Here is an 18,696-nt window from a genome sequence, read left to right as displayed (position 1 = left end):
GATCAAAGGCTGAAACTCATAATCATTATGAATACTCCACGTTCAGAGGCAATATACTACTGAATGCCAGTTGCTAAGGGACTCACAACATAGTAGGAACAGAAAAATTAGTTTGTTTGCAATTTCAGTTAATACAAGCGTGGGAGGAAACTGTTCCATTGGAAGAAAGCTGATGTTACTCATAGAAGCTGCAACTAAAATTTTATCAAGGGAGTCTTTTCAGGAGGGGTGATGTCAACTACAAGCACAAGGAAATCCACTTATTGCCTTAAAATCTTTCCAGTTCAGGACACTGAAAAGAAGAATAAATAGTATAGAGTGTTAAAAACCAGTGACACTATTTAATTAGAAAGCCCTTTTTAAAAACATTTGCTTCTAGTAAGAAATCTCTCATGTACTTGTACTAATAGTTTTCCAACAAGTTTGGATTTCTCCAATACCATGTCTATGACCAAGAAGAATGAATGAATAGAAAGCAAAGTAACATTTATAATATAGACAGGTGCAGGATGCACAATATGAAATGGGGAGGGCGGGCAGGTGATGTAGAATATTGTTGTTCAATTAGAACTCTCTTCATGTATCTTGACTCACAAAGTCCAAAGTTCACAGTTAGGATTCTGACTGGAAATCATGGGATTGTAGTCCTCATATTTGGGGACAGCATCATATTGTAGATGGCTAGTCTATCAAAATCATATCTCAAACATTACATCATTGGAGTCTGAAACCAATCTCAAAACTCTGCCTCTACATTTAAGACTATAGAAGGTAGATCTGGGTATCTTGGACACTAAAGAATTGAGAACTCGTCCTTCAGTCGCAGCAATATTACAGTGATTTCACAGAACCTGGCAATTTTGTAGTATTGAAAATATCCCAAGGCTATACCACTCATCAGTTATTGAGAAAATATAATTCAGATTGTAAGCGGGCAGCAAGCTGAGAATTCAGACACAATTAAGGGATGCTTATAGATCAAACTGCTTAAGATGATTCACAAACCATACTTGCTCATGGAGCAAGTGAGATATTCTAATCTATTCTATTGGTATTCCCCAATTCCTCAACTATACATAACGTAGGTCAGACACCTAATGGATTGTGTTGAAAGATCAGAATGCTATATACAAAGCACAGATAAAAGCTTTTATCAGAGACCTCATCTTGGAAAGGCATTTTGGAAAGTCAAAGAAAAAAAAAAACACAGTTTGAGGGGTTCTGAACATCCAAAGCAACAGAGGATCCCAACAAAGAATAAGAAAACCCAGTCACAGTTTAATTGTTAGTAACAAGAAACTTAACCCCTGAATTCAGATAAAATGAAAGAGCACTAAAATGTGGTAAGAATCTGTAACTTGACAAACTTGGATCCAAATGTTTTTGTCCTTTGAACAAAGCTTTTATCTTATCTAAATTGGTCTTCTATAGTTTACTGTTTCATGATACATTTCTTGCGGAGATCCTCTTTTTAAAGATTCAAGATCTCTTAACACATGCACAATTCTTCTTGAATTAAGGTAATTATAGGCTACCTATATTGCCCTAATGTTTTAACAAGTTCAGCCAGCATACTGAAATCTTGTTATTGCTTCCTGTTACTTATTTGTATGTGCAATATATAAACAGGGCTGAATCCAATAACTGTTTACCATAATTGAAAAGTGCTTCAGGCCAAGCCACGAAGACTTACAGCCCTTTCAGGATACCGTACTACTAGATAAGCAGGGAACAGCTATAAGTTAATAGGAGAGACTGACTAAAAATGAATGATATAATTTGCAATGGATGGCTTATTCAAGAATCCTGCTACTTCTGTTCTTACTGAAACTAGCTGGTAGTATCCTGCTAAAACTACATACAAAGAAAGAATAAAACCCCAGTGAACAGCAGTGCCAAAACAGTAATGCTTTTTGCTCAGTGGCAAAAACCATGATGACTTCATTACATCAATGCTTCTCAGTTTAGGATATTACCATTATAGCAATGAGAATATAAAATTCTGCTGCAATAGCTATATTTTACCAGGTCATTTAGCCCACAAAACAAAGTTGTTTCACTTCTTTGTTACCTGCCACAGAGAGACACATTTGCTTGTAAATGTCACAAGAAGAAATTCTCTCTGCAGCTACCAAACAACTCTTACATTTTTCCCTGAGTCTAAGGTCAAAACTCCTCCTGGAGTTTACCTGCTCTCAATAGACAAACAAGACAGACAACAACAATTTGCTTCTGCTTTAGTGATCAACAATTGATTTTTTTAAAAAATTACATATAATATAGCCAATGAAATATGCAAGCTGGAACAGCAAAATACCAGCAAAGCTCCAACATTTTAATTGGAATCAAATGGCTCTGATGAGAAACCATCATCAAGGATCCTGATGGAGAAAGTGTGTGATGGAGATACCGTGTTTCCCTGAAAATAAGACCTAGCATGATTTTTCAGGATGCTTGTAATATAAGCCCCACCCCCAAAATAAGTCCCAGTTAAGATAGTCAGCCATACAGACGCATTTAGTACCTAATTTTCCTGAAAATAAGACTTAATTAGAAAATAAGCCCAACTGTGGTTGGGCTCTTTTGGAGCAAAAATTAATATATAACCCAGTCTTATTTTCAAAGAAACATGGTAGTAACTAGTCCCTGCCCTAGATCCATTAAGGAAATAGAGGACATATGTAAAAGGGTTCCAGTTCAGCCCTTAGTAATTATACTCAGAAAGATCAGTTTATAGGGAAAGATATTTCTTTACTTCAGAGCTGATGAGTAAGTCACACTAAGCTTACCTAGCTAGTCTGGCCAGAATAAGGAAGCATTCACTATTCTTATGCCGAGGACAAACAGTAGAGAGCTGCTCCAGCCCCTTGAAAAGATGGTATTTTATTTTTCCTTATGGTCAATCACTTTTTCAAAATGTATTCATATCAACCTCTCAATTCTGCCTAATTATATAGCTCCTATCTATGCAGTTACTGGAGCTAGTAGGCATCATACTACACTAAGCAAAAGCATCTTGGCATATACTCCCTCTTTATGACTTCTTTAATGATTTCTGAGCATTCAAGAGATATGCAAAAAAAGGAGAAATCATGACTACAAATAAAGTACTAGACTAGAGAATAGAAGAACTGTCTACTCAACTGCCCATACCAAAATGAGCAAAGGGTCTGTCAAATTCAGGAACAGTGTGACACATTCCTACATTCTGAAGATTTTAAGCCTTTGGCCATTCTTCTATAAATGTCTGTCATCTGCCTTGACAAAGCACAGATGGGAACAAGGCCACAGATAAACCACATTTCCAAATGTTGGGCCTGTGGCCCCAGCAGGGACTATATCATGGGACTGTCAGCATGTCAGTTTCGTTCTGAAGTATACTAGTTGTTCACTGATGCACAGGCATCTCAAAGGGCACAATGAATGGAGAAGAATTTCTGTGAACATTGCAATAAGGTGAAGGTGAAAAGCACACAAGAGGAAAACCACATGCTTATGATCACTAAAAATTACATCTTGGGTTACAGGGATGCTTTTCAATCACCTCCCTCACCTTCCTTCATTTCAAAACATCTTGCTCAGGAGAATCACCTGGTGCTATTCAGCCAGGTCCATTTCATCAGAGATGTTCCTCATGGACTATGTTCCAGATTTATTATTGGATGACTGTAACATGAGGTTATAGCGTGTTATTGTTGATTTATCCAATGATATTTATTTTTTTATATATATGGAAAAAAATACCAAAGTGCTACATATGATCAAGATAAATGAATAAAAAAAACCCTCAAATTTGATTTTTTTGCTATATAGAAGTAGATTCATCTCACATTCCATCAGTGTTTAATCATTAATTCTAATTTCCTAGATAGCCAATATATGAATCCAATCTCAGATTGCACTAACAATAGGAAAGTAAAAAAATAAACCTGCTTCCTAGGAGCACAAGAGCCATTAAATCCTTGGCTCATGGCAACATCTAGTTCCTCCTGTAATATGGCTTCCAAGAATTTGTTAACCTGCTCAAACAGGTACAGCTTTCCAGCTGCTGAAGAACAGAAGAGACACAAAGAATGTGTGGCTAGTTCAGAGAAGTAAAAAATACCATTATGATGTGATATATTGGAGAGCCAACACCACAGACAATAGATAGGGATCACTGCACTCTACTATCCAAATAATGAAAATTTACATGTATGCATATTTTCTGTAACTCTAGTGAGGAGGGATACTAGGAGTTACTTCTTAATTCTTCCCTAGAGTGCACCATACTTTGGAGACAAGGGGTTGAAAGGAAGTAAACAATTACCAACTGTTTAATCCAAGTTATCTTCAAGTTCTGAATACAGGCTGAACTGGAGAGCTACTTCACATGTTTCATCACAGAATGTGTGTGTCTGTGTTCGCGCACATGCATGTGTGCGCGTGTAACAATAACTTATCCACTTCCATCAATGCTCATCCTTATCTTTGTATATAAATCATGTCTTTTCCAAGAGTAGGTATTCTTCATGTGGGTGTCTGAGAGTATAATTGTATCTTATGTGGGTTTAAATGTTAATGAACTCAGTGGGGCTCATTTGTGACTGAACTGATAAAAGAATTGTGAATGATCCAATCACACTTACATCATTCCTTAGGCGCCATCAGCCTTTGTGACCACTTATTGGAAGGAACACAACCACAGTGGGTCTCATTCAGAGACATATAAGAGAGATTCTTCTATAGATGGAAACTTTGGCCTAACTGGGAAAACTTAAGAATTGAGGGGGGAAATGCTTTGTTCCTCCCATAACACAACTTGCAAAGAAAAGAGGAAGGTTATGTTGATCACGTCAGCAGCAAACATCAATCAAAACAAGCTGGTGGACTTTCCCCTTCTCCTTCCCAACCAGCCAGGACCTTTGGAAAACAGTACAAATCCTATGGAAAAGCAGTAAGGATTATATTGCTGCCCTGCTAAGAGAGGCCCAGCTTATTGGCACCTGGTAACAAGACGTTTACAACAGATCTGAGCTTCATCATAATCCCGTTCTCTGTCCAAACTCTCAACCCATTTTCCTTCAAACCACTGAATCTCCATTGTCTCCTTTTGGTTTTGTAACAAAAACAAGAGGAAATAAAAAAAAAAAGTTAACACCCGGAAGTCTGAAGGATAATCCAAGTTTGTATTGTTGTTTTTCTACAGATTTAGCCTAAGGCTTGGAATCGAGGGCTGCCTACGACACCTGGAAGCACGTTCATGGAATGCTAAAGACAGAGCAGCAAAGGTTTTTATCTAGCTGAGGGGGGAGCAGTGGGAGAGGGAGGTCAGTCGGCTTGGTTAATTATCTGACTGGGAGTTAATACTGAGAGTTTATACGCAGAGTCAGAGGGCACCATGCCATCTTCACAGGACAAGACCCTAAACGGCAAACTTGACGTACAAGAGACTGCAAAGTTATATTGTAAAGAAGGACACATATTAGGGACCAGGAAAAAGGCTGCTAAGGTGCTACGTCTAAAACTAAGTTACTTTCTCATCTGGGAGCCCTCCCCCTCCATCGCGTCATCAGTCATCATCCAGGGCCTCTGTTTTGATCTCGCTGGTTCCTTGCCGGGCCAACGCCAGAATGGTGTGATTTACCGCTGCCATCTCCACGGCTAGTGAGATAGGGTCTTGGTGGTCGCTATGGCTAGTGTTGTCATCCTACATGAGCGGAGAAGGAGAAAGGAATGAAGAGGGAGGGAGAGGAACAAGTCTCATTAGCATCTTCAACAATCATTTCATCCAGTTTTAAAATATGTCTTATAAACAGTCCAATGTTTTCATTCAACGGGCTGGAAAAATGGGGATAAATGGATTTATTTAAAAAGAACATATCACATGCTGAACAGGCATTGGCTGAAGGGAAAATGGGAAGGAGGAGAGAAAGAATTTGGAGAAAACCTCATAGTGGACAGATGAAAATGGAAAAGGAAAGGTACCCAAAGCAGCTTCCAAGCCTCAAGTTATTATTAGGAGGCATAAACCAACCTACTAACCACCTGGAGAAAACCTTTGGAAATTCTGCCCTTGTCCTATATTTGCAAACAGAAACCTACACTTGAAAATGGGGCAATGATATGAAAACTAAATTAACTGTGCCATTTCCACAATTCAAATAATAGGGATAGCCATCAATGTTAGTTGACCTCATAATAACAATTTTTGTTTGGGTGTCTGTTAAAGTTGAAAAGTGACAGAAGAGTCAGGGAATAGGTGAGATGATTTGAAGTGGGCACCTGGAAACAGATTCTGCAAGAACTCCAAATCTGTATAAATGTAGAAGCGCGACCTTATTCCATCACTAACCTATTGTACCAACTAAAATGTAGAGATGCATTTTAGAGAAGTGTCTATTAGACAAGTAAATATGACTATGTATTTATAGAAATTCATTGACTAATGGGGGCTTTTTCAATCAGAGAAAGACCTAGCAGCAGAAGTTTTCTGTTTATGTCCCAAAGGTGCTTTTTTCAAGAGGCAACTGGGCTTTCTTGGTTTTTCTTTGCAGATATTTTGCTTCTCATCCAAGAAGCTTCAGACTGGATGGGTAGGAATGGAAGGATTTATACCCCTTGCAGACAGCTGTATAACTCCTTCCATTCCCCACCATCCAGTCAGAGCTGAAAGTTTTTTGGATGAGAAGCAAAATGTCTTCAAAGAAAAACCAGAAAGTCCAGTTGCCTCTTGAAAAAAGCCCCTTTGGGACCACCATGACCTGGATGACTAAGAATCTCCATAGACATATCTATTTTTGTGTTTGTATATGAGGCAGAAGGAAAAAATAGGGAGGGCGAAAGGATCTAACAAACTAGTACATGTACTGTTGGCTGCTCCTATACCATTGTTATTACTTAACAGTCCAAACTCTTTCACTAGATTTTATAAAGCTCCAGAAAACAACTTCCACTTGCAATCCCTTCTATTTCACCCCATTCCTCATTTCTCTTGCCTTTTGTTAACCTGCAACAAACATTACAAGAGAAAAGAGGAAGAAATAATTAGAATTCTTTCTTTCTGAGAAGAATTTCTAGATATTCTTTTTTATTTTATTCCAGATTGTTGCTACCTAACTCTAGGATGCTACCCAACATAGGATATTTACAAATCAAATCAAAATAAAACTAAGAAGATATGGGGAATTATCTTTTATTGTTTCTCAAGAAGAAAATAGGAATAAGTTATGTACCTTGTTATACCTGTATACCTTGGAGGCTATAGTGAATCTCTCTTTTTGTTAAAAAAAATTACTGACAAGTCAAATCCTAATTTTGTTACCAAGCATAGGCTCAAGTGATGACCTGTTTTGTAATACATAAGCCTAAGTAAAAAGAAGATACAAAAATTATCTTCTTACAGATTTAAATAACCTCTTTTTCCAAACCAGACACTATCCAGATAAATTAGCTAGGAATGAATGCTGCAGTGGAAAGTCATGGGACTTCCAACTTTGTTGGAAGCAGAGGGATTTGAATTACGTTGAGAAGCAGATGGCACTTATGGTTGGGGGGTGGGGTTTGCACAGACCCTTCTTTTGTACCAGTGATGCCCATTCTGGGACCAAGAAGCCTTGCGCATAGTCAGTTATGCCCTGGTCACTTCCTTGTTGAATTACTACAACATAGTTTTTATATAGAGCTGCCTTTGAAGACCATTTGGAAATTGTAACTGGTCCAGAATGTGGCAATGCAGAGAGTTCTGGGCACCCTATGGTGTGCTGGTGGTAAACTGTGCCATAGAGCAGGCACCACAACTGAAAAAGACACGACTTCTGAGTCCTATAAGACAAAAGGGTCTAGAACAGGCCTTTCAAACTGGCAGCTATATAGACACTTCCTGGTTGGACTATGACATTGTGCTCTGTCCTTGAAAAGTATTTGGAAGCTTGAACTAGTTCAGGATGTAGCGGCACACACAGTGTTGAGTGCAATGAGGTTACAAGGTAGACAGACTGAGCAATTAATGCCATGTAGATCAATACTTCTTTCACTATAATAGCTGTTGTAACAGAATTTTGCAAGTCTGAATGTGCTTCCCCCTCCCTTTCTTTATCTCTGTGTGCATGACAGGCTTGCCTGAGATGTTTTCTCAAATTGCTTTCTTGACCCAGACTCAGGTACCTGTTATCTGATTGTTCCTTCATAGTGGGAGAGAGAATGACTGGCCTAAAGTCACCCAGCTGGTTTTCATGGCTAAATCAGGACTTGAACTCCAGCTTTCTAGCCTGCTGCCTTAACTACTAGACCAAACTGCCCATTGTTCTTTGCCCTTCCTTTCCAGGAATATCTGCCCTGCCCCCAAACTCTTTGATATATCGTATTATAACCATTTCCACACAAATCTTTTGATTACTCTTCCTTGGGTTCCCTCAGTTCAGTTTCATGCTAATTCATCACTTTATTTTTTAATTCCATTCATTCTGCTGGAAACCTTTTGTGTCTCTCTTTCTCTCTGCCAACATAATTCTTTACTTCCATCAAAATCACATTTTCTCTGCCTTTTTAATCTAAACTGTTTCTTCCTCTCATTGATTACATTCTTTGCAGCTATCGGTTTTCCACTACACACACAGTACACCAGTTTTCTCTCATCTTCATTTTGGCAGCAATGTTTCCTTAGATAATACAAGGTGTAGAAAGAGGGAAAAAAGGATATTCTTTAAACTGACCCATGTGGTATTCATCCATTAAAATCAATTATGCCACTTGATCAGCATGGCTCCAGATGCCCATGGAATAACACCTGCACCTCCAATTTCCTACTTAAATGTTTTGGAACTCCCTATGCAATATGAAATGAAATTCCTTGGAGTGCTGATTCTTTGAAAATAGGAGAGCAATATACTGTATATCCTCCAGCCGCAGGCAGGCTTTTTAATTTTGCAAATGATTTCTAAATCTATTGAATAGTTTGCCACTGAAATTTGATTGTAGATTTTACTGCAAAACCGGGTAGCAAATGTTAACACTAGTACAAACTTAGGAGTTTATATTTATTATCTTTAAAGGGTGTGTTGTAAAAAAATTTTTTTTAAACAAGTACGTTTTCTCTCAGCTCCACACATTTTCTTAGAGACAGTTTCCACAGAAGTAAAACGTGCTTCTTCGCCCTCACAAAGTTGCCTGTCCTAATTCAAACAATGTAAATTTTAGACATTTTTCCAACCATGATTCTATTATTATAAAATTATAATTAATGTATAAATAATATTTTAATAAATATTTAAGGAAGCATCTTCTAGTTTAAAAATCTATGACTCCTTCCTCACATTTGTAGTAGACAAATATATATGAAGGCACAAGAGCCCAGTGGCATAATACATGTAACATTAAAAAAAAAAAAACCTGTCTGAAACTCTTGATAATTATCAGCTGTAAGCAAGTGTTGCAGGGGTGGGATGCAAATATTTTTACTTCCGTGGCTAGGTGAGCATGACTAGGTGGGCATGGCTAGGTGGGTGTGGCCATGTGACTGGGTGGGCGTGGCTTTTTGGTGCAGCACACACACACCGGCGCTCTGTTTTTTTTTTGCCTCCTGGGCCTCAGGGAAGCCTCCTGGGGGGAGGCGTTTTTGCTCCCAGAAGAGAATAAAATCTGGACAGAAAAATTGAACAGTACAGCACATGTTCAACAGCAAATGGCTTGACTTAATTAATATATTTTAAGAATGCATATATAGTCTTAAAGGCTAATGAGCCCACAAAGACAATACTTTCAAATGATTATAAAACAAACTCTCAAACCATATTCGACAATACTATTCAAAATAAATTACTGAAGAGCATTTTCAATTAAAAAAAATGAATGTAATCTATAACCCAGGTGTCATCTTAAATAAATTAAGAAAAACCATATAAGGCAGCTGCTCCCATGTCTTAATTCTCTTTAAAACACAGCAAGAGAGTAAAATTAATTTTCCACATCATCATGAAAGACTTTCTATAGCTTGTTGGTTAAAATGGCACCCTCTAAGGTGTGTTTTCCTTCTGAACAGGTTAGCTTGGCTTAGTGTAGGAAGGAAGAAGTCCACTGTGTGGAAGGTCCACCTGCAGCTTATGGGCAGGCAGCTTTCAGAGGTCTTAAAGTGCCATGGCCCTCTTTCATCTCCACTGTCATTCTTTCCCAATGTCATATTCATTGTATTAAAATATATCCACCTGGCTTCTCAACATATGATGACTCACAGAGTTAACTCATGCCTAAATGACAAATCGTAGGGCTTTTTCATAGCTACTGCCAAACCAACTGTTAAAAGAACCTTATTATCAGCAATAATGATGTAATGGATGGAGAGAAGTATATTAGATACCTGCAACTTTTACCAGAATAAATCCTGGATTTACTTGTATTGGGAGGGAAATACATTTAAACCTTTTCTGACTCTGAATATGTGTGCTAATACCACGGCTGAAATGTTGACTCACCTATGCTTTAAAATACCTTGAACTGGAGCCAGAAATTCAACTGGTATAGAAGAAATGTTATGTGTTTTGATCATTTTGCCTCAAATAACATGCTGTACCAGCTGAAATTTCTAAATGGTCTCTTCAAACCTGAGCATAATTAGATTCTGTGATCATTGTTGTCTTCTCTATTTTGAACCTAAGAAAGCTGAAGTGTGAGAAATCTAAACAGACCAGTGCTTAATTATGTTGATTTAAAAACGGGGTGGGATGACAAGTAGGTGTGATAGTTTGAAAAGGTTTATATGTGCTTTCTCCAATACAGAATCGAAAGGTTAAGAAGTAGTCATTACTTCTGCTCAGATTTATAGAATATTATCTCCCATTATACTATTCCAAAAACCTCAGGAAAAGAACATGATTTTAGTTGAAAAAAACTGACCCTAATTCATCCATCTATCCTCCCACCTGTCTCATATTTTTCTTTCTGTTAAATTGCTACAAGCAAATATTTGATAGAATTTAACCACTGATATTCCCCATCTTCATGTGGGCTCAGCCTTTCTTCATCAATCCAATGAGAGAACATTGAAGACAGTTCTATGTTCTATCCAACCATCTATTTACCAGAAGGATTTGTAATTTTAATCTGCATATGTCTGGTTAAATGAGGAGGGAAAAATGCTTCCTCATCTTGATCAAGACTAACTAACAATAGAAATGTCGCCATCATGTTACTAGAACCAGAATGAATTACTAGACAGTGTAACATGAGCTCCTGAAGGAACAATAAAAAAAATGTGGAAGCTCAATGAAAGAATTGATTTCTGCTTGTAGTCTTAATTAGATTTACACAAAGGGTACAGAAACAGTTGGATATGGCCTTAACCAACCAATTGAACTTATACCCTGCTACAAACAATAAATCCAGAACTAGAACATTCTCAGCCAATGGCTGCTCAATATTTGTCATAGTTAACAAAATTAAAGTTCTGTCAATCTGTTTAGCTGAGTGAGAGCTTGACTACAGAAAAATTACAAAGAAGCTGGATTATAATAAGTGACTAATTTGTTCCTATCTGTCTTCATTACATATTCAGGTTAAAGGCTAATATTTTATCTGTTTTTATTTTCCATATTCCCACTAAAACATTCAAAAAAGTATGATTCATGTACAAAATATATTATTTCCATTAAAAACACAACTGATCACAATAATACCATCTGATGCAACCTAATTAATGCAGGAACCACAAAGCTAGAAGATTTTCAACAATGGAGGAAGACCAATGGGATTATCACAACTCTAAATAAATGGCCCCATCGTCCAATTGTTCTATTTTTCTTAATGATCAGCCAAGATCTACATGTGTCTATCTCAAATATGAAATGTAGTTGAAGCGTCTCTTCTGTAAGAGAGCTTCTTTTTCTATTAATATCCTCTTATTTTCCTCTTTAGCAATCAGTTTCCTTTCAAAATTAAAAAGAAAAGTATTTAATTTCATTTCTTATGTTTATATTACCAAAATGTACCTAACAGTAGTTTTAAAAATAAGAGCATAAGCTAACAGAAAGTATGGGGGAAAGAGGGGGAAAGGAAACATAACAAAATATGAAGACTAGATGATAGCTATGGCCTATCAAGATGCACAGGCCCTATAGCTCTGAGGCAAAACACCTGCTTTCCATGTCAAAGGTGCCAAGTTCATGCCTTAGCATTTCCTGAAACAGTTAAGGGAAACTCCAATAAGTGAGATATAGAAAATCATTGTAAACCAGTACTTCAATAACACTGTGCTAGATGGACCAGTGGTGAAAGGCACTTCCTATGTTCCTAAGAATAAAAGCAATTTTTAAAAAATAGTATCTCAAGAGCAGGGACAAATTATGAAGAAAGCTTTACCTTGCCTTAAAAAGGTAAACATGGTGGCACCAGGAGGTTAGACGGAATATTCTTGGTTAGAATTGAGCTGCCGTATTATCAATTTACATAAATGCATTCAATTTTGGGAAGAGGAGCATGCAGCTATGCATTCATTGCACTGTGGGGTGGGGGAGGGGGGGAGAGAGTAAAACGTGTAGATTTTTATAGTATAAGCAGGGCTGTGTGTTCCACATCAAATGTGTGATTCAGAAAATTTACATTTGAACTTAAGCAAGTGGATATGCTTTTATTTGGCATGAATCACTAACTATTTTCTTTCCAAAATTGAATTGTAATTTTTTTGCAAGGAGTACACAGTGGATATGACATGGACATCAAGGTTACATAAACAATGACATCAGAAGCCAGAATGTAATAATTGTTAGAAAAGGAAAGAGGATTCATCAAATTGGATGAGAGATGCTTGCTTCATCCGGCTGTTCCTCATACTTCATGGGCTGTTCAGGGAACAGCATCACTAAACTGACCATGCGCAATTATGCATATGCCCTCAGTCCAGAATGGTGAGGACAAAAAGGATGGATTCAAAAAGGATTTCTGGGGATGCACACAGCTCTGGTTACAGGGGCACAGGAGAGAAACAGACACGGTGTTTACTATGCATGGGTGGTGCAAATTGGGGGAATTCATCATGCCCCTGCATTTGGCAAATATGTGTGAACAGAGCGTCAACTTGCTTGTTTTGAGCAGATCCTCCTGTCTTCTTCTAACTTCTCTGCTTCTCTGCCTCCCTCTGTACATCTTCCCTCCTCCTCCCCATTGCGTACTTGCCAAGACTCCTGTTGTATGACAATAAATCCATGTGGGTGAAGGCTGGTCCATGGGGAGGGGGGAAGAATGCTGTGTTTTTCTGCCTTCCCCCATTGCACAGCAGGATAAAAGGCCACATAATCTTAGGCGGCTGAAGACCCCACCGCTCCACATTCCGCCCCCAAACCCAGAGGAGGAAGAGCAGCCTACAGGGGGACTCTCCATATTGGAGCCCCCTGACTTAGCTGACATACTTACCTGCTCTGAATAGTCATTTCCGTCTACGTCGTCACTGTTGGAGTGGCCTCCGGGGCTTTGTACATCTATCCCATGACTCTCCAGGATTGCTGCTTCTTCGAAAAAAGCAAATTGATCCCTGAATTATCTGCTGGAGGGTTACCAATAAGGATGAAGATGAAAAACCAGAAGCTTCACAAGTGGGGCATCTTGTTTCTTGTAAGAACCTCAAAGAAATACTCAGAACTATGGTGTTTTTTTTAGTTTCAATTCAGCTATGAGAAAAAAATAATTCTGCAAGCCAAATTCTGCCAAAAGCTATAAAAGTTTACTCAATTTGCAGAATTTCTGATGCAGGCTTGGATAATTTCTGATTTTACATAATTTCCTGTGGTCTTACAAGTACTGGGGGAGAGGCAACTGTCTTTTACAGGATACTGAAATATCTTTCATGACTGCCTCTTTAAATTTAGAGTATTCAGCAAATGCTATTTATGGATTCATAAGGACTGGAAACTTTCCCTCTAAATCAAAATAGCAATTCTCAACAGCTGCATTCTGCAACTGGCATCAGGTTTGGGTTATCTTCCTGCACCCCTGTAAAATCAGGTTGCACACAAAGAACTCATCCTACCAAATAGGCTTGCATTTAGAACCCTTCTTAAGAAAGGGACAAAATGCACATTTGATTAATGAAACCATAATCAAAGGAATAAAGCAACACCTCTCCTTCTCTCTCTCTTATCTTCTATGTAATGACTGTGACTATCCCTTTTCTACAGTTTTAATTTTGGCTTGATGGTTCTTACAATAAACCCACACCCTAAGTGAAGTCCCCTTTTCATCTTCATTTCAATATGGTGCAAGCCCCTTTTGTGCATGTTGTTGCACTGTTAAAAAAAGGAAACTTAATTTGGTTGGAGGAGTATAAATGCCAATTTAAAAGAAAAAAAAATCAGTTTCTTTCGAGGATCATCGGCCTTTGAAAATATTTTATAACCCCAACTGGATTTCTAGCTGGCACCAATCCCTTGACTGCAGAGCTTGCAATTCTTGTCCCTTGCAATAGAAATATTCCAGGTTGCAACTCACAAGTTATAGGAAGATAGCAAGATGCTTCATTATTTTTTATGAGATTGCAAAGCATCTTAGATTCATGCTACTTTATTGGTCTGCTATCGATATCGTTGTTTGGCTTTCTCATGCTAAGGGACAAAATCTGCCAGCTTCCTTCTGGTGTGGTTTCCCCCCCACACACACACACCATCTTGCTATCTTATCCTAAGGAAGTATAAGAACATAAGAAGTTCCCTGCATGGATCAGCTCAAAGGTCCATCTAGTTCAGCATTCTAGTTCCAACAATGGCCAGCAACGGCCTCCAGGAAGTCCACAAGCAGGACTTAAAAGGCACAGCTTTTCTCTGGTGGTTGTAATCTTCAGCAACTGGCATTTTGAAATACACTGCATCTAAAACTGCAGGTTCCAAATCACCATCCCAGAAAACAGCCAATTAAAAACTCCTCTGCTCCATCGTTCGGTTTCATGCCCTATAAAAAATAATTTAATTGTGGGGTAACCACCTTATTGCGTAAAACTGTCAAAAGTTTGCTTTTTCTTGTTTGTTTTCTCTTGAATCTGCTATCAGTCAATTTCAATGGAAGAACCTGAACTCTTAAATTATTTAAAAAGTTCAGAAAACTGGGGGAAGATTTATACTTGAGGTTTTTCTCCGAAAGGATACACAAATTAAAAATTCAAAGCAAAAAGAAATTAATTTATGTAATTAATTGCACATTTATATGTTAAATATTTTATATGATAGATAGGCACAATTTAAAGCTCCTTTTCTGCGTAATATGTTAGAAAACTGTAATGTGTTATTTACTATTCTATATCCAAAGCATTTCAAACTCTGGAAAGTACTGGATACCTGTATTATTTATCAGTATACAAGAAATGCTAATTAAAGTGAGGACGTTTCTTTAAATATTTATTTTCTCTAGCAAAACGTTAGGTGCTGTATGGTATTATATTTGTGACTGTGGTGAGATGATAAAGAGGGAGAAGGATGCGAAGGAAAACTAAATTGGGGGACAGAGATGGGAACATGCCTCTGTTTATGGCATCAGAAGGGTTTAATCAGAAGACACATTAGTCTGTGGTCGAGAGTGATCAGCTGTAAGAGACATACCCACAGGGACCTCAGCAAACAATTATGCAAAGCTTTCTTCCTGCCCAGCTGTTGTTGCAGTCATCACTCCCTAGTTTAAACTATTTTTTTTTAACCAGCAACAGCAACTCAAAATAGGCACGTGGCTGCTTCACAGGCAGAGGGTTATCACTAATCCTTCCTCAGTCCAATTTTACCAATTTGCTAGATATCTGCAGGGAATAACCGTTAAGGTGGGAGGAACAAAAATGCTGCTACTCCTGTCAGCCAACTCTATGTGTAGAGATATATGGGAGTATCCATTGCTCCAATGGGAGTATCCATTGCTCACCTGCTTCTGTTCCATTTGCATGGAACAAGAAGCTACAGCCAAGGCATGAAAACATAAACCAGAGTTTCAGATCACAGTTATGTGGAACTTTTTAGTTACTCCTGGGCTAGAATAGATTTGGACAGCAGGCTGAGACAAGCTTTATAAAGATATATGTGTCATGCAAACTTGTTCAATAACTTGAACAGTCTCTGCTTCACTTTGAGGATATCGGGAGAGATAAGGCAGATTTTAAAAAATAATCCAACTGCAAGGAAAGGTTTTCACAGCAAAATGTTGGTCCCAAGCAATGTGGTACATTGTAGAACATTTTGAGGTATGTTTTAAGGTTCATATATAGCACTTACTATTCTATTGGGCCTTATTGCCAATTTAAGTACAAATTCATGACTGTATGGCCTAATATTCCCAGGTAATCACAGTGGTAGACTAAATATATTTCATCCGTTGATCTTTTCATCAGAGCAAGTGCAGAGAAGTTTCCAACAAAACTGGAAATCTCTAGGTTTTCTTGAAATGCATGATGAAATTCCCTGACCTAAGGGACTTAAGGATGCTATCATACACATATACCAATGCTTTTTGACAACATGTTAACATTGATGAACTGTTCAGTAACAACAAAGGAAGAGAGAAAATTTGTTTTGACCATGTTGTCAAGCTTTTACTTTAAAAATATTATCAAGGCTCTGTTTTCCTGTTAAGAAAAGTCAATCATGTTCCATCTTTCTTCAGCAATTCTTCAAGGCTGTCTGATACATTACCAATATTGGCTCGCCTCTTGATTTCCTTCCTTCTATTGGCAAACCAATTGTACACTTTGAGGGAGGTAACTCGCTCCAGATCTGATAGCTTCTTTCCTGTGCAAAATAAAAAAAGAAACCCTGTTGGTTATACTTGCTTTTAGAAGCTCCAGGACAGGATTTAGAATAGAGTATCAGAGTTGGAAGGGACCTTGGAAGAGGTTATTTTCTAAATAAAAATAAAACCCAAACCTAAAAACCCTTTTAATAGTTTTTTGAGACATGAGGGCTACAAGGTGAGTATAACATCACACATGGAAGAGTACCTAGGACTGAGGAAGACGGGGATTTTAGGGCTTAAATTAGTCTACTAGTGTTTCCCATCAAATCCAATAAACAGCAGCAGCTCCGAGATCCTCCAAAAAGGAACTTCGGACCGCAGATTGCTCAGCTTATCTTATCTTCACAACCACATGCAGCATTTAAATCCCACCCTACTTTTTGTCCTTCTGAAGCACCCTTTGACTATACTGTTGGGTATTACTCAGTGCAACTGCCCAAAAAATATATCCTGCCCTTTTGAAGGTAGAAACAGATGAACACTATAGCATAAGAACAAGAAAGTTAACACTATTAATTGAGCACTTTTTGTTTTTTTAATTAAAAAATGGCTTGACATACTTTGAGCTTCATAGTTCTCCTTCAAAAAGGCTTTTCTGTTTTGAAACACTCCTCAGAACCTGATGGTCTCCCCCCCCCCCCCAGATAGCAAATCTCTTATTTTTAAAAAAGAGAGGGGAGGGGAGAGGAGGGGAGAGGAGGAGAGGGGAGGAGACGAGAGGAGAGAACCACATATCCCCTTTTTGGCTTCCTTGTGTACCTGGCTTTTGAATAACTGCATTACAGGCATTTGCAATTTCTTCTCTCTTGGCCTCATCAGGATATTGATTCTCATTGAAGTAGCTACAGAAACAAAGAATGTATTCGTCTTAGAAATCCTATTTCTTGTACCCACACAAAACAAAGACAACAAGCTCAAGCCACAAATCTTTAAGAAACCCTGTACAGAAGGAAAACATCACCAATTTTGAATGTATGAAAGACACTTGTAGGCTGTGAAGAATAACGTTCTTCAGTGCTTCGGATTTGAAGCAGGGGAAAATGCCCATCGAACACCTGTCAGCAACTCCTTAAAGCAGCTGCCTCTTTTTCTGCAATCATTGCAGAGTAATCCCAGGAACAGAAACCTTTGTCTTAAAGAGTGGCCAATGCTTTTTCTCCTTTGAATCAGAAGAGCTGCACAACCAGAGTGCATATGAGCCAATGGTCAGAGTTCAAGTCAGAGGTAGGCAACCAGAAGCACTTCAGGTTCTTTAAAAGGTTTTCCTCCTGATAATAGATATGTAACGGGATTAAGAAAACTGTCACCATTAAGCATGATTTATATCCAGGCTTATAAAGAGATTTACACATTATGAATTAACATTACTTGAAAATGTGACTAGCAAAATGTGATAACAGCCATCACATTCATCATACACAAATGCATAAATATCCAGGTGAGGAAGAAGGTAAAAATGTGTCTCCAGCAGCTAAAATATGTGCTAACATATAACTGACCACTTAACAGATAGGCTGGTGAGATTTATTAAATATTACTTAGAGGTTCTGGTGTATTAATTTTTGGGGCATGGAGCCCAGTAAACTCCTAAATTGTATTATCAGAACACAATTTGTCCAGCTTCAAGACCAAGTTAGGGACATAGGCTGCCTTCTACCTTCTGGGATATTTCAACCCATTTCTGGATTATATTTGTTGAATTTATATTCTACCTTTTTACTTAAAATACAAAGTCCAGTTTCAAAACACTGATAATGCACCATTAAAAACATATCAATAAAACTCTTGCCCACCCATTTAAAGCCCACTAAGGAGGCTTTCTAGATGAACCATCAAAAACTTGTCCCAATAAAATCATTTTTGACCAGCTAGTGGAAGAATAATTGCTTGTCTGAATTATCCTGGCAGGGAAAGTTTTCTTTTTGTTGTTTAAAATGATCCCCACTCTTATCTTCTTGAAGGTTTAAAGAA

At 38.0% G+C, this 18,696-nt stretch overlaps 1 protein-coding gene across 8 annotated transcripts in view; it reads right to left on the bottom strand.

The window, feature by feature from the left end:
- Window positions 1-5,147: 5,147 nt before the first annotated feature.
- Window positions 5,148-18,696, bottom strand: part of HMBOX1 (homeobox containing 1) — a 113,048-nt gene continuing 99,499 nt past the window's right edge. For 2 of the 8 annotated variants that reach the window (XM_087929945.1, XM_026715921.2), the window contains exons 7-11: window positions 17,485-17,567; window positions 16,626-16,721; window positions 13,381-13,472; window positions 13,050-13,151; window positions 5,148-5,689 (exon numbers count right to left, since the gene is read on the bottom strand). In XM_087929945.1, coding sequence (XP_087786071.1) covers window positions 5,552-5,689; window positions 13,050-13,151; window positions 13,381-13,472; window positions 16,626-16,721; window positions 17,485-17,567 — 511 coding nt within the window. In that variant the 3' untranslated portion in view covers window positions 5,148-5,551. Of the gene's footprint in view, window positions 5,690-13,049; window positions 13,152-13,380; window positions 13,476-16,625; window positions 16,722-17,484; window positions 17,568-18,696 lie in introns of all 8 variants that reach the window. The other 6 variants (XM_026715920.2, XM_087929937.1, XM_026715922.2 and 3 more) reach the window with 6 other exon arrangements.

Source organism: Pseudonaja textilis, chromosome 1, assembly GCF_049901715.1.
Source record: "Pseudonaja textilis isolate UNSWEBS1 chromosome 1, rPseTex1.2, whole genome shotgun sequence".
Taxonomy (NCBI): Eukaryota; Metazoa; Chordata; class Lepidosauria; order Squamata; family Elapidae; genus Pseudonaja; species Pseudonaja textilis.
Note: the sequence above shows the minus strand (reverse complement) of the source record. Positions and strands in the feature narration are given on the sequence as shown.